This window comes from Saimiri boliviensis, chromosome 2 (genome assembly GCF_048565385.1).
Source record: "Saimiri boliviensis isolate mSaiBol1 chromosome 2, mSaiBol1.pri, whole genome shotgun sequence".
NCBI classification, from domain to species: domain Eukaryota; kingdom Metazoa; phylum Chordata; class Mammalia; order Primates; family Cebidae; genus Saimiri; species Saimiri boliviensis.
The window spans coordinates 120,893,168-120,909,293 of record NC_133450.1 but is presented as its reverse complement, the minus strand read 5'-3'; the positions used below and the strand labels follow the sequence as shown (position 1 = coordinate 120,909,293).

Here is a 16,126-nt window from a genome sequence, read left to right as displayed (position 1 = left end):
AAGAAGTACATCTCACTTGAGTTATATCAAAATAGCAAAAAGGAATTCCAAAAGTATTTTCCATAGGCAATTTAATATTAATCACATTGCATTTAAATATAAATATTAAATTAATAAAAACATTAATGTTAATTTGATTGGAATTACATTGACTATAAATATTAATATTGATATCTTTACAGTTGCCAAGTTTCATCCAGGGATGTTACACATTTCCATTTATATCTTTGTCTTTACCTTTGATTACTCCCTTCCTCAAATTTTATGCCCTAGTACCAGCAGACCGCTTGTAGATTGCACAGTACCTGCATTTTCTCCTTTGTGATTTTGGCTCTTGGTTTTGTTACCATTTCCTTCTGGCTTTTTTCCTGGGCAGCTCTTTATTTTCTGTCGGATCAGGTATCACTTCTAGGAAGCCTCAGCAGACTCTGCCACAACCTGGATTCACTATGCCCCCCTCCCCCTGCCACACACACACACACACACACACACACACTCACACACACACACACACACACACACAATGCTCCCGTAAGACTTTTTGTCTGTCATTGTATGCTCTGTAACTGCTTATTTATATGATCCTTAACTCAGGGTGTGGCACTAATCTGTTTAACATTATATTTTCAGCACTTACTACAGTGTCTGGCTCTTAGCAAATTTTTGTTAAATGAATAATCAAGGATCTTTCTGTGTAGTTTTGTGTTTTTACTCATATAGGTCTCACCAGTTCTTAAGGTGTTGTTGCTGTCACAGAGGGATTACTTTTTTCCTTACAGTTATCTACTTGTTTATTGGTAGTATGTGGAAAAATTATTGATCTAGTTCTTCGTTCTCATCTGCTCTTTCTGGGGGTGAAGTATGTGTGGTTGCAAGATTGCCGATGGTGTTGGTGGGCTTTCAACTCCAGGCATTGGACCTGGAAGCTTTGATTATTTGTTTAGTGGTTTTCACCAACTGAGTTAATTAACAATCAACATTTTGGGTGTCAGACAAATTCTTAGTGAGATACATATAAGCTTCTTGGTGGACCAAATCTTTTCTAAGTAAATTAGCACCATGAGCATGTCATTGTATGTATAAAACAATAAAGGGAGAGAGTGTGATCCCCTCTAAGTTTTTGAGAAAAGAATTCAGATTTCCTGGTAATTTCACTTTTTCTGTTCCATGTAGTCTTCTCTTGCCTTGTTCAACTCTGTCCAAGAACAAGGAGAGCAGGAGTGTGTCTTCTACATTTATGTTATTAACACACAATCGTGTTTGGCACATAGTTGGACTAAAAATGTATCAAAAATGAAAATTAATAAATAGAACCATTACTCCTGAAGTCATTCCCGTTTTCCCATAGAAAGGTAGTAAACAATATTTTGGTAAAAGCTGTTACGTTATGCCGGAAACTAGAATTTTACCTCGTAATTACCCTATGTTAGAATTGAAAAAAATGTTGAAACGCACATTGTCTAAAATTAAATTCCAATTAGAAAAGTTTGAAAAGTTACAAGTATTTTTCAAAATGATTGGGAGACAACTCATGCTTTAGTGAGCACAATCCCTCCCCTAGAAGTTGACCCTTATTAACCATCTACTCAAGTAGGATGCTCCCGTAACTTGTCACAGAGCATATTTGCTTCCTAACCCCATATTCATTTTCCCTTTTTCTCCGTGGTAATAGAACCTCTGATGCTTGTCTGGGACCATTGCCACCTGAAAAAAAATACATACTTTGTGGTTTGATAGAAGCATGATATATTCTTATACTTATGATATAGCTCTGTCCAAAAGAGAAATAAGTGGAAATGTTCTGTTGTAGTTTCTACAAAACCTTAATAGATAGCTGCAGCGTGCTTTCTGCACCTTTTTCTTCAACTATTTTTCATCTTGCTGTCTGGAATTTTAATGAGATAGCAGGAGCTCTGGTTCTCATACTGGACTATAGGAAGAAGGGCCTCCCCAGATGGCAGAACAGTGGGAGAAGCCTGGGTCCCCTTCCTTATCAGTCTTTGACTGCTGGACTCTGGAACTTTATTTAGTTGACATATATATTAGTCCATTCTCACACTGCTATAAGGACATACCCAAGACTGGGTAATTTGCACAAGAAAGAGGTTTAATTGACTTATGGTTCTGCAGAGCTAAGGAGCTTCAGGAAACTTACAGTTATGGTGGAGGGGAAGTAAACATATTCTTCTTCACAAGATGGCAGGAGAGAGAAGAATGAGAGCAGAGTGAAGGGGGAAGCCCCTTATAAAATCATCATATCTCATCAGAACTTACTATCATGAGAATAGCATGGGGGAAACCACCCCCATGATTCAGTTACCTCCCACTGGGTCCCTCTCATGACATGTGGGGATTATGGGAACTACTATTCAAGTTTAGATTTGGGTGGGGACAGAGCCAAACCATACCGACAGAGATAGAATCATTTGTCTTGTTTAAGCCATGATGTACAGATCTTTGTTACTTGCAGCCAGACCTTATCCTGACATACTATACTACAGATCAGTTCTAAGATCTTATGACTTCATTGTTTATCCAAAGGCTGATCTTTGTATTCCCTTATTTATTCAGCCTTGTCAAATCATCTACTCTCATCTCAGAGTTCTGTGCCAGGGTTGGATGCTGGCCTTGTTCGGAAGATGATGATCTGAGAATTTTTACTAGGTCATATACAGTGATACAGGGTTAACAGAATATTCACCAACTGTTGTGGGGAAAACAGCTAGGTTCTAAATTCCAGAATGTCATCATCCTTTTCTCATAAAGCCTAGAATCCCTTTAAGGTACCTTAGTGTATTTGGCATTTCCTTCAGCATAATCCATGCAGATGGGGAAGCAGCTTTTTAGGGCCATCAGGAAGATAGGCACATCCTATTATGTAGTGCTCAATGTGGAAGTTCGATGCTCAGGGGCTTTTTGGGCCCCACGCTTGGTGAGAAAGCTAATTATAGATCACTGTTGAGCAGGAGGAGACATTTTAATTATTATCCTCTTGTTCTTTTAGCTCAGCCTAACTTTTACAGTAATCACTATAGTGACTTGCATAGTCTTCCTCACAAAGACAAAGTGTTAGGTGTCTCTTATTTTAGGGTAAATATTGAGGTGAAGGATATCACATCTGCATCTACAAAGGCTGAATTATGGAAGCTAGAAATTGGAAGTGGTGAGGAATTTTTATGTCCGGTAGGCTGAGCTGTGGATTTTCCCTGGATTGAACTGTGTCAGCGTGTAGACATAGGATCCACCTTGACCCTCCAAATGTGTCCTGTTTCATAGATGAGATTAGAGAAGTTCAGAGAAATGAAAGAAGACATTTTATTTTTTGTAGTAGCCATTGTGGTGACTATTGGCCATTCTCTCCTCCTCTGTGAAGACTGGGATCTTCTCTGCCTTTTTTGGTCTATAAAGTTCATTTTTGTGATTTTTCAGTCACTTGGTGTCCTGGTTGAGGGCATGTTCTAAAGGCTCTGGGATAAATAAAGGAAGATGATCATGATGAGGAGTCAGGAAAATGGACTTTAAATTGAAGTACTTATCCAGAATTGGTCTCACTTTCCTCTGCCTTACTGAGTTGTTTCCTAAAGGAGATACCACAAAGATCCAGGTCAATTATATGGTTAAAAGATCCAAATAGCCAGGATGAATGAGTTCTGGAAATTGCTACTACCAAATTATCAGAACTGGCTGGTAGGCCTGGGCAGATTTTCCATCTCCGACATCCACTCTTCACATACGCCTGATCCATATTGTTCGTTCTGAAAGTCTTTGCAGGTTTCTTTCTGCCTGGGTGAAGATTGTTCCTTGTAACCCCTGAATTCTCACTGGACAGCTTTATGTTAAGTACTTTTGCTTGACCGAAAGCTCTTTTTTTGTTGATGGGGCTGAAAGGGTAAGCTTAAAATTGGCCGCTGTATTTTCTATGAATAGATGGTAAGTTTTTTGAAAGCATATTATTACTGAGGAATTCTAGCAAGTTTAGTGTCCACTTTGCCACTGACCATAAGACATGTGTTAGACCAGTTTGGGAAGTCAGGCAGAGTGAAAATCCTGGATATTATAAATACAGTGATGGGATTGGTATGTCACCTTTATTTCACTAATACTATCGTTATTAGAATACTTAAGAGTTCTATAAGAAAGATTATTTTTTAGAGTACTATAAGCATAATTTTAGGAAATTGCTGAGTTGGTTTCGCAGAAAGAGGAATTCTTTATTTCTTAGTTTGACTTCCATGTCTTCAAACAAGTCAACAAATCAAATATTAGTATGCCAAGAATCATAAAATATTTATTGAGCATTTTTTTTTTCTGGGGAACTTAAGACAGCCAAGAAGCCCAGCAGAAAAATAGCTTTTTTACTTAATAATTTATTATACATGCTATCTGGGCACAATGGCATGCACCTGTATTTCCAGCTACTTGGGAGGGAGGGTATGGTAGGAGGATCCCTTGAGCCCAGGAGTTTGAGAAAAATCGATGCCAGGTTGTCTTTTGGAGAAGCAAAGTTAAAAAATAAAATAGAATAACAAGTGCTATGAGCCAAGAGTCTTGGTGTCGAGCTATTAAATGGCCGTGTGGTCTTGGTTAGACCATTGAACATTGCTAGAGCTAAGGTTCTTCATAACTCTATAAAGGGAGAGTTAGAATGAGTGATAGCTGCAATTCCAACTTTTGAAGTCTCTGACTATTTTGTTTTAAATATATTCTGAGAAGGTCCCTGCCCTCAGGAAAATTCAGCCTTTTCTCCAGATTTTCTTTGATTTTTTGTTGTTTAGAAAGGATGATTCAACTGGAAAATATATTGTGCCAAAAGGAAAAGCCTCCTTCAGTCTCACATTCTGAGAGATAATCATTTAACAAAATAGGTCTTAATTAATTTGACTAATTTCTATGCATAAATTAGTATTTTTTGTGACATGTATACTTATATGTCTTTGTGTGTGTGTGTGTGTGTGTGTGTGTGTGTGTGTGTGTAATTCATACTATACTGAAGCTTGCTTTTATCATGTAGCAGTTGAGATAATGGGTATCTTTCTGTGTCAGTACATACAGACTTACCAAATGGAGTGCCACTGATTGAATACTGTGGTTCACTAAAACACATTTTGGCCAAACAATCAATATTTGGCTGAAGTTAAAGCTAAATATCATTGCTGTAAAAGGGACTACTGGAATACAAAGAAAAAAAAAAACTGAAATTAAAGAAGACATGAAAATTTTAGTAGCCAGAGTTAGACAAATGGGCATACTGATTTCTGAGCACTGTCAGCTATTCGATTATTACTGTAGTCACCATACACTATACTACATCTTTGCAATACTAAAGTTGCTAGCCAAACAACATCTTGTTCCTCTGCCCACCTCATCTTTCACAGAGGTGGGCAGAGGAACAGATGCTGTTTGCCTAGCTCTGCCAGAATAGAGTACTGAGGGTGGTAATGTTGTTCCTCAGCTACTAAGCTTGTTGTCTTCTCAAACAGTAACTGACTAGGTAAGGACTTTATCTCCTCATCAACCCCTACCCTTGGAGATTCATTTGATGGACATGAGTTTCATGAAGCAGTCCTAGAAATTGAAGCATTTTATACTGCTTGAAACATTCTTTTTGTATATTTTCAGAAGCATGTGTAAGATTTCTGTTTTTGCTTATATTTATTTCTAATTGTCTCCTTTTTTTTTTTTTTTTTTTTTTTTTTGTTTGAGACAGGGTCTTGAATCTTGTTCTGTCACCCAGGGTGGAATGCAGTGGCATGATCTAAGCCCCACTGCCGCCTCAAACCCTTGGGCCTAAGCCATCTCTTGCTTCAGCCTCCTGGGTAGCTCAGACTATAGGCATAGGCTACCATGCCTGTGTAATTTTTTTAAAAAAATACCTATGAGTTCTTACTTTGTTGCCCAGGCTGATCTTGAATTCCTGAGCACAATCGATCCTCCCACCTCAGCCTCCCAAAGTGCTGAGATTACAGGTGTAAGCCATTGTACATCTGGCCTTATTTCTAATTTTCCAACTTCTTTGCTTCTTCACACAATTACTTTATTTAAAATTCTCCTATTAATTTTGGCTCTAGAAATGTGGCAATAGAGCAATGTAGTTGACTGTCAAAACACCGCAAAACTGTGTCAATATCTTCTGTGTCTCAGCTTTGATTGCATGCATACCAACTTCAGTATTGTTGCTGGAACGGAATGAAATGAGGCTTTTTATCGTTTAAGGAAAATGGGAACTCTTCATGTACATCGGTTTTGCTACCTCTTCCCCCCTTTTAAACATATTCCAGTAAATAAAATACCTTCATAATAAACAGTCATTGTATTTTGTAGACCTAATATTTGGTATTCTTACCTACAAAGTAGTAGAATATGATGAGATTTGTATTGTTTTTTAAGCAGGCTGTGTAACAGGGACTAGCTGCTCTTCCATCTTGTTTGAGGATATTGTATTGCAACAAGGCAGTTCTACAATCTTCTATAAGTCATACAATTAGTCTTTAATTAAATAAGAGGGAAGACAATCGTATACTCCCTTTGAGCTTCCTGCTTCTTTCTAGTTCTGTTCCTTTCGAGCTGTAATTAATTCTGGACACACAGCTATTGAGTCTTAGGACTCCTAAGACACTCAAACTTCTCCATGTTTGTTCCATTGTCAGCCGCATTTGGCTGTCGCTGTTCTTTTCTGATTTATCTTCTATACTTCTTAGTCAGATTCACCTTGTCTTTAGTATTTGAAAGACCAGGAACTCTTCTGGAAAATGAATAAAGCTGGTGCAGAATTGAATGTGCTGTGAATGCCCCATGCTCTCTTACTTAAAGTAGGTTTCTAATTGTCCATGCATGTCCAAATGTCTGGTATATGAGATACCAAAGTAGCACATTTGGTAAATCACCGTACTATGTGTGTGTGTGTCTAACAGCATAACTCAGAAGAATTTTGGTAATATGTTTTCCAGAAAGACTTTTAGTTCTAGGATTCATAGTTTCGACAAGTTTGTACACTTTGTTTGATCTTCAGTGGGAGAATTAGAGTGATTGGTATTCTATAGTGGTCATTTTACCAACTTTCTTACTTAAAGTTAGCCAGGAAGATCACTTGAGCCTCAGATATTATGGCTGCAGTGAGCTATGATTGTGCCCCTGCACTCCAATCTGGGTGACAGAGTGAGAGCTCATCTAAAACATAATAATATGACAAAAGTAGCCTCTAGGCCATGTGCAGTGGCTGATACCTATAATCCTAGCTTTTTGGGAAGTTGAGGTGGTACAATTCCTTGAGGCCAGGAGTTAGAGACCAGCCTGGTCAATATAGTGATAGCCCATCTCTACAAAAATAGTAATAATTTAGCTGAGCATGGTGGTGTGCACCTGTAGTCCCAGCTACTTGGGAGGCTGAGATGGGGAGATCACTTGAGTCTAGGAGTTTTAGGCTGCAGTGAGCTCCGATTGTGACACTGTACTCCAGCCAAGGTGATAGAGTGAGGCCCCATCTCCACTAAAATAAAATAAAATAAAATAAGCCTCTATATGCTTTATCTGTAAGGATTTTTTAAAGCCGTCTTTAAATTAGGTTGTTTTGAAGTTTTATTACTGAAAAAAATGGGTTTTATTTAGGTAACTCATTTTTCTCCAACATTTTCTTCTTCATATTTTATATTAAAAATTGTCAAGATCATTGGAGGTTATTGATAGTATCATTTTCCTCCAAAAATGATTTACTTTTGTTTGTAGGCAGAATGAGAGGTTGAGCTGACACACAGCTGGACCTCAGACTTGGTGAGGGCTGGTCAATTCCTAGTGTACTCCTGCTTATAGGATGCAGTCATCAGGGGTCCCACCTGAAACCCTTGGTTTTCCAAGACTATTCCTCATCCATGGGCCCTGAACCCCAGTTTTTGCCCACCCAGTGCTCTCAGACTAGCAGACTAGCAGCTTTACAACCTCCTGGGTTGTCACTTGATGCTCAGTTTTTTAGGCTCTCTTTGCAACCTTTCGAAAATTGATAAATGCTTTAGGAGGATACGCAGCCCTGAATGTTAGCCTAACCTCCCTGTATGCTTCCCTTTTCTCCAAGAATTTCATCCAAGTTCTTACTGCCTTGCTAGCTCTGATGTCTTCAGATAAGACTTTTGGCTAACAGGGTGTGGTTCTTCATTCTTAGCAAGAAGACTGGTGGAATAAGATAGTCATTGTTGGAATTTTCCTATATTTATAAGTGAATATTCAGATATTAAAACTAAGTATATATAGTATGCCGTATTTGCATTACTGAATCTTATACCAATTATATATATTAATCTGTGAAATCCTATGATCATTTCCAATATAAAAGTACAGGAATGCCGTAACAGCACTGAATAAGGCATTCAGCCATTTGATCAGTTTTAAAAAATCTACCGGATTTTAAATTCATACATCTGTTATTTACTTTATATCTATATTTGCAATCATATTTCATACATTCTTCCCTTTTCCTGTTTTCCTACTGGGTTGCTTTACTCTAAGTGGTTCTTTACCAATAATATGTGCTACAAATGTTTCTTCTCAGGCTGTCATCTTTTGAGTTTGTTTATAATTTCTGTTATCCAAAATTTTTTTATTTTTATGTATTAAAATTTTTTCAGTAGCCAAAATTTGCCCTCCCATTTCCAGATAATAATAGATTCATCCCTGCTTTCTTGTAATAGTGTTATGATTTCCTTTTTTGTAAACATTTAAATATCTGATCCATACAGAATATGTTTTATATCTGAGAAATGAGATATTGGGAACTAGCCTAATTTCTCACATAGCTGGTCAGTTGCTTTAACACTGTTAAAGTGATCTTTCCACAGGTATCATCTGCTGCTCTTACAATATCTAAGTATCCATATACCTGAGTCTGTTTCTAGACACTCTTATTTTTTTTCACCACTGGCTATCCATTTTATTTACGTATTGAGACTTTTGAATACATTTTTTTTTAAATCAATAAGACAACTTCTTTACCCTTTTAAGAAGCATATCTTCATTTCATATATTTTAAAAAATGAATTTGAGTAAGTTGGACAAACTAAAAATCTTCTTGGGATTGAATATTGAATTTGTAGATCTCATTAGGCGAAATTGGTATCTTGATACTGTTTTTTGTCTTCCTTGCTAAGTTTTATTTTTCAAAGTTTCTTTTAATAACTGTTTACTCCTGATTCATTCATAGGAATTTTTGTATGTTATTGCTATTATGAATGAGATATTTTCTTCCATTTTGTTGGTTATTTGTTTGAGACAAAGTCTTATTCTGTCACCCAGGCTGGAGTGCAGTGGCGCAATCTTGGCTCACTGCAGCCTCTGCCTCCCAGGTTCAAGCAATTCTTCTACCTCAGCCTGCTGAGTAGTTGGGACCACAGGTGTGCACCACCACGCCTGGCTAATTTTTGTATTTCTAGTAGAGATGAGGTTTTATCACGTTGGTCAGGCTGGTCTTGAACTCCTGACCTCATGTGACCCACCCACCTCAGCCACCCAAAGTATTGGGATTACAGGCGTAAGCCACTGCATCTGGCCCCATTTTGTTTTCTAACTGGATTTGGTTTGTATATGAGAGAGCCATTTATTTTTTAATGTAAGTTTTCTAACTGAGCCACCTTTCTGAATCCTTTCATTCATTCCTTTGGTATTCCAGACACACAGCATTGTTTCTTCAGATTATCATATTGTCCCCTGCTTTTCAGTGTCAATACCTCTTAATTCATCTCTTCTCTCATTGCATTGCTTGCTCTTTTAAAAGAAAATGTTAGGCCACCATGGTGTTGGTTTATATTTTTAAATGTAATCTTGGCTTTCGGTTATTTAGATAAGAGGATTGGTGTGTTTGTTTCTTTAATTAAAAACAAACCCAATACTCTGTTGGTTCTTTTCATCAGCTTCTCTGGCTTTTTAGGAAGTTAGGAAACTTTATAAAACTGGTTTATTTCTTCTTAAAGTTCTTTCTTTGCTTAGGAATGAAAGTATTTGACTTTAACTTTTTTTGCTGAGAACAACACCTACTTCTTATGAATTGGTTTATATTAATTTATTACTTTTTTCTGTATTCTGCTTTTACAGTTTGAGTTCTGTTTTTTTCTGATCAAAAAGTCATGTGGGAAGGAATTTAAATTTTTTTAAATTATGGGGTTTTTTTTTTTTTTTTAGTTTTGTGATTAATTTCTGCCAGCTTACACCAGTGACTATGATTTGTATGACTGTTATATTGTAGAATTCATTTTTTTCATGGTCTTATTTAATGGTGCTTTTTAAAAATTAGTATTACATTGATATTTATAAAGCAACTACACACACCTGTCAAAATATGTTTGACATTCTGACCAGGTGATTTTTGTAGTGACAGTAGAGGTTGATAACCTGTTTTCATAGAAAAAGATTAAGTCTTTTATGTTATGCACACATACACATATATACCCACAAATACATACAAGGCCTTATTATATTATTCAGAGTCTTTATGTCATAATTTTTTGTTTTTTTTTTAGACAGAGTCTTGCTCTGTCACCAGGCTGGAGTGCAGTGGCGCAATCTCGGCTCACTGCACCGCCTCCTCCTGGGTTCAAACGATTCTTCCACCTCAGCCTCCGGAGTAGCTGGGACCACAGGCACGTGCCACCATACCTGGCTATTTTTTGTATTTTTAGTAGAGACGGAGTTTCACCGTGTTGGCCACGATCATCTCGATCTCTTGACCTCGTGATCCACCCACCTCGGCCTCCCAAAGTGCTGGGATTATAGGCGTGAGACACCGCTCCTGGCCTGTCGTAATTTTTTGGAGACAGGGTCTCACGCTGTCACCCCGGCTGGTGTGCAGTGGCATGATCTTGGCTCACTGCAACCTCTGCTTCCCGGGTTAAAGCAATTCTGCTGCCTCAACCTCCCGAGTAGCTGGGATTATAGGCATGTACCACCATGCCCAGCTAATTTTTGCATTTTTAGTAGAGACAGTGTTTCACCGTGTTGCGCATTCTGGTCCTGAACTCCTGACCTAAGTGATCCACCTGCTTCAGCCTCCCAAAGTGCTGGGTTTACAGGCGTGAGCCACTGTACCTGGCCTATGTCATAATTTTTTTTCTTTTTTAGACGGAGTCGCCCTCTGTTGCCAGGCTGGAGTGCAGTGGTGCAGTCTCGGCTCGCTGCAACCTCCACCTCCCTGATTCAAGCGATTCTCCTGCCTCAGCCTCCTAAGTAGCTGGGATTACAGGCACATAGCACCACACCCGGCTAATATTTGTATTTTTAATGCAGATGGGATTTCACTGTGTTGGCCAGCTGGTCTCAAACTCGTGACCTCAGGCAGTCCACTCACCTCAGCCTCCCAAAGTGCTGGGATGACAGACGTGAGCCACTGCGCCTGGCTCTATGTCATAATTTTTGAGGAATCAAATTGATTTACCAATGACTAGGAGTAGTGATTTGAATCTTTTTTCTTGGTCCTTTTGCATTGCATTTGATCTTGATCTTACCAGGTGTTAACGTTATGATCTGTGTGTTTTGTAATTTTGGAAATGATGGAGTTGGAGGTATGTTCCAGTTTTATCCTTGACTCTGAGTTTGAGCGCTTCAGAAATGGTGCTTTTGCTCTAGCAAAGAAATTTAGAGAACTGAGAGTTTCCTTTGGCTTTTGCAGAATTTTTTTTTTTTTCTATTCCTAGGGGACTCCTTCTCGCAGTTCCGATTTGCTGAGGAGAAAGAATGGGATAGTGAAGCTTCTTGTCCAAAACAGGTAAGACAAAGAGTTTGTTGGTTGGATATGGTGGCTCATGCCTGTAATCCCAGAACTTTGGGAGGCAGAGGTGGGGGTACGAAGATCATGAGGTCAGGAAATGGAGACCATCCAGGCTAACGTGGTGAAGTCCTGTCTCTACTATAAATACAAAAAATTGGCATGGTGGCATGCGCCTGTAGTCTCTCCTACTCAGGAGGCCGAGGCAGGAGATTCCCTTGAACGTGGGAGGCGGAGGTGGCGGTGAGCTAAGATTGCGCCGCTGTATTCCAGCCTGGCGACAGAGCTAGACTCGGTCTCAAAAAAGAAAAAAAGTGTGTCTTAAGTGTGGACTGACTTTTCTTCCGGTTGAAGGCTGACACCTTTTACATTCATGTAGAAAAGAGTAGTAATTCTTACACAGTTTATTCTCAGCTAAAATTTTCAAACAATTGTCAGGGGGCTGAAATGACACAGGTCCCTGAAGCTGGAGTTCACCTTTCTACCTGGCCATCTGTGTGAATTATGCAGCACACAAGGACTGGGTCTCGAGGTAGAAACTTGATAGCCATGATTTTCAGAGTGGATTACTTTGCCTTTTGACTTTCTTTCTTTGCCACTCTGACAATTCCCTTTAGAGTTGAAAATTAGTTTTCTCTCTCACTGTTTTTGGTGTTAGGATGAGAAAACCCTTAATCTCATAGCTTTAAATAACACTTCTCCTGCAATTAGGAGAATAGAAGTATAAAATAAGGGCAAGTATTCTAGAAGTCTTTCAGCAAATCTCTAACCTCTCAATGCTTTATTTTCTTTGTGTGTGTTTAATATTTTCTTCCCAAGGAGTTCTGATTATTTTCCACTAATAATCTTTGTTTCACTGATTCTTTTCATATAAGGAATGACAGGTATTGTCCCCTTTTTAGGATGCACGGGGACATAGTGGTGGCTTGTCACCTGTTCCCCAAATCCAGGGCTAGCACATACTGTCTGATAAACTGATCACCACCCACCCACAGCTTCAGGGTTGGCCTGAAGCTGTAGGCCGGGAGCCCATAGGCGCTCTCCTCCCTGTTCTGCTCCCAGATCAGCTTATGTGCTGTAGCTGGCTCGTTTGATCTCTGGGCCAGTTTTAGGCTCACTTGTTTGGGATGGCCCTTAACTCATACAGATTACGAGGAGGGAAGTCTCTTAGCAAATGACTGCCTGGCACATTACAAAGGGTGTGTTACATATGCCATAGAAAAAGGGGGAAATTACAAACATTTGTCTTGGCTTAGGTCTGGGCATACGCCTCAGGTACTGTTTAGTATTCTAGGACACATGGAAGATAGATTGTTGAGGAATATGGTGGAAGCCGAACAATTTGCATTTTATCTCCTTTTGAACCACATTGATTACCAAAGAATATTTCAAGTAGCTTGAAAGTTTGAAGTAATTCTAAGCTTCGTCATTCATCAAAACATAGAACACTTGTTTACGAGATGTTTTTATTAAATGGAGCTTATTTAAAGTGAATGAGGCAGAGTCCATGCTGTTCGTTGCCCTAGGCCCCTTCCCTGGGCACACTGGCTGACCTGTGGTATGGTAGATGCTCAGTAGCTATTTACCTGATACATGCAAAAGAATACAGCCTAAAACAAGGGGTGTGATAAATGAATTAACAACACTGTGAGAGATAGCTACTTTGGACTGGAAGTGATTAGAATTGGTACCATGGGGAAAAGATCATTTGAATGGGTCTTGGTGGACGAGTGTGACTCTGGTAGGTCCTATCTGTGGAAACAATATGAAAATGGTAAGATCAGGAAAACCAGATTATGCTCAAAGAAGGGTGAGGCCAGAGTGTAGTATTCCCAGAAGAGGAGGCCTCAGTGGTAGGTGTGAGCTAGTTAGTACCAACAGTTTCAGACCTGAGTGTGAATGCTAGATCTAAGACCTGGGGATACTATTTCCCTTCTCTGTTGCTTCACCTGTAAAATGGAGCTAATAACAAAATATAACTCAGAGTTGTAAAAATGACCAAATTAGATAATGAATAAGAAGCCCTTGAGTGCAGTTCCTGATGCATATGAAACACTCAAAATTAGCTCTTTTGTTACTAATATTATTTTTTAACCAAGTTTTGTTGAGCAAGAACATGGAAATGGTTAGATTAACTTCAGCAGCATTGGGAAGGATGGGGAGAGATTGAATGGATGAGATGAGAGGTTAGAGACAAGGAAACCGAGGAGGAGGATGTGATGTTGAACGAATGAAAAGGACAAGAGCCCTAGGGGTGCAGGCAGTGAGCGTGGGACACGGGTGACTCATAGACAGGACTTGAATGGAGGATGGGGTCAACTGTGGACACTGGCCAGACGTGAGACACAAGGACAAGAAAGATTTGCAGTGGCACTGTGCTTTCTAGCTTGAGTAACCAGGTGGGTGGTGATGCTGTTAATGGAACGAAATAAGAGCAGAAAGAAGTTAAGTTTGATTTTGAATAGTTAGAGTTGGAGGTGTTGATAGTACATGACCGAAACGGAAATCTTTTCCCCATCAAAACGATTTCCTCTCTTACTTACCTCCTCACTAAATTTTTTTTCTTGTTGTTGAGAGAGAAAAACTGCAGAGAGATCTATATCACACATAGATGTAATTTGTTGTTGTTCCTTATGCCATCCCGTGTTCTCAGTGTGACCAGTAATGCAAGACAATAAAGAGAGAGGGGCTGGATGAGCCGAAAGGTTAGAGGCAGGGATGGCTCACGCCTATAATCCCAGCACTTTGGGAGGGCGAGGTGGGTGAATTACCTGAGGTCAGGAGTTTAAAGACCAGCCTGGCCAACATGGTGAAATCCTCTCTACTAAAAATACAAAAATCAGCTGAGTGTGGTGGTACACTTCTGTAATTCTAGCTACTTGAGAGGCTGAGGCAGGAGAATGGCTTGAACTAAGAAAGTGGGGGTTGCAGTGAGCTGAGATCATGCCACTGCACTCCAGCCTGGGCAAAAGAGCAAGACTCCATCTCAAAAAAAAAAAAAAAAAAAAAAAAAAAAGAGAGGAAAAGAAGAAATATGGTTTGTTTTTGCAGTTAAAGGAAATAGGAGTTTGATAGGGGAACAGCTTGGAAATCCTCAAGGGAATCCTGGCCGGAGAGGGACCGGGCATCACAGCTTGGCCTTAGCGTTCATTGCTCTGTGGCTGATACGCAGAGTGAAGGGACACAGGCTAGAAGTCACGGTGCTCTGATCTAGCTGTGTTGGCCTGCATGACCACAGGGCATCGGTTCCTTAGATCCAAGAGTGGGATTCTCACACCATTCCTTTGGATAGGGTGGGCACCATGTAAAGAGGGGATGGGTGGGAAGATAATTTTTTTGGGTGAACAGATTTATTATTTTTTAAATGACCTAGGCTTTTTAAATTCCAGGTGAAATTTCTGTTGACATGGTGATTTGTTCAGTAGGCCTTCCGTGAGCATCTGCTGGGTGCTGAGGGCTACGTGGTCATTCCTGACGGCCTGACTTTTAAAGTCACAGATTCCCTGCTTTCCCCACCCCTCCCAGTGAGTCCAGTTCTGTGGGTAAGGCCTGTGAACCTGTATCTTAAAAATCTGCCCAGCGTTTTACTCCACCCAACTGTGTACACGTGGTCCCTGGGCCCCAGATGCGAATGGACAGTAAATGCTGCAGATTCTGGGGAGGATGTAAAGGTCTGATTAAAGGCTATGTTTTTTTAACTGCAAAGTGAAGTGTATAGCAGGTTCTTTTCTCACGAAAGAGTGTGCCTTTATACAGATACTGAGACTCACTCTAAGATTCCTGGACAGAGAGGCACCTTCAGGGTTGCAGATTCCCACCACACAGACAGGATCCTGTGCACGCTGATGGCAGAGAAGTGGGACAGAAAGGCGTTGTCCTGACAGCCAGGACTGGCTCCCTCTCTCAGCATTGGCATGTCTCCTTTCTCTCTACATGCAGCCTCTTAGCATCCTTAGTGGGGGTTGTCTGCTCTCGCCTGTGGCCAGATGCTATAGGCCAGGCCCTTTATTCCAACTGTAAGTGGAAGCCACTGTGATTGGAGGTGCAAAGGCATTCTGGAGGTAGTGTACTGTCAGCTGGGTATTGGGTGATGGGCAGGAATTAGAAATGTGGAAGGAGAAGACATTCCAAGAGGGGACACAGATGAACTTCATTTGTTCAAAGTACTGCTCATAAACACAGCCAGGCCATTCTCTCTTCCTTTGTTTGGTCTCATAAACTTTTCCTTGTTTCTAATATGCCTTGCAGTCATGTTGCATGTGATGCAAAAGAGAGCAGAGGAAGTTGGGACACTTGTAGCTAGACCCAGCCCATCTCAGTGGTCCGTATCCAGAGAGCTAAGAGAGGACCTGGGACTGATCTTCCAGGCATTGCAGAGGTCAAGTT

The 16,126-nt window shown here is 39.9% G+C and overlaps 1 protein-coding gene across 1 annotated transcript in view; it reads left to right on the top strand.

Moving 5' to 3' along the window:
• AVEN (apoptosis and caspase activation inhibitor) overlaps window positions 1–16,126 on the top strand; it is a 174,192-nt gene that overhangs the window by 149,786 nt on the left and 8,280 nt on the right. The window contains exon 3 of the mRNA XM_039462881.2: window positions 11,670–11,740. Within this exon, the coding sequence (XP_039318815.1) occupies window positions 11,670–11,740 (71 nt within the window). The remainder of the gene's footprint in view (window positions 1–11,669; window positions 11,741–16,126) is intronic.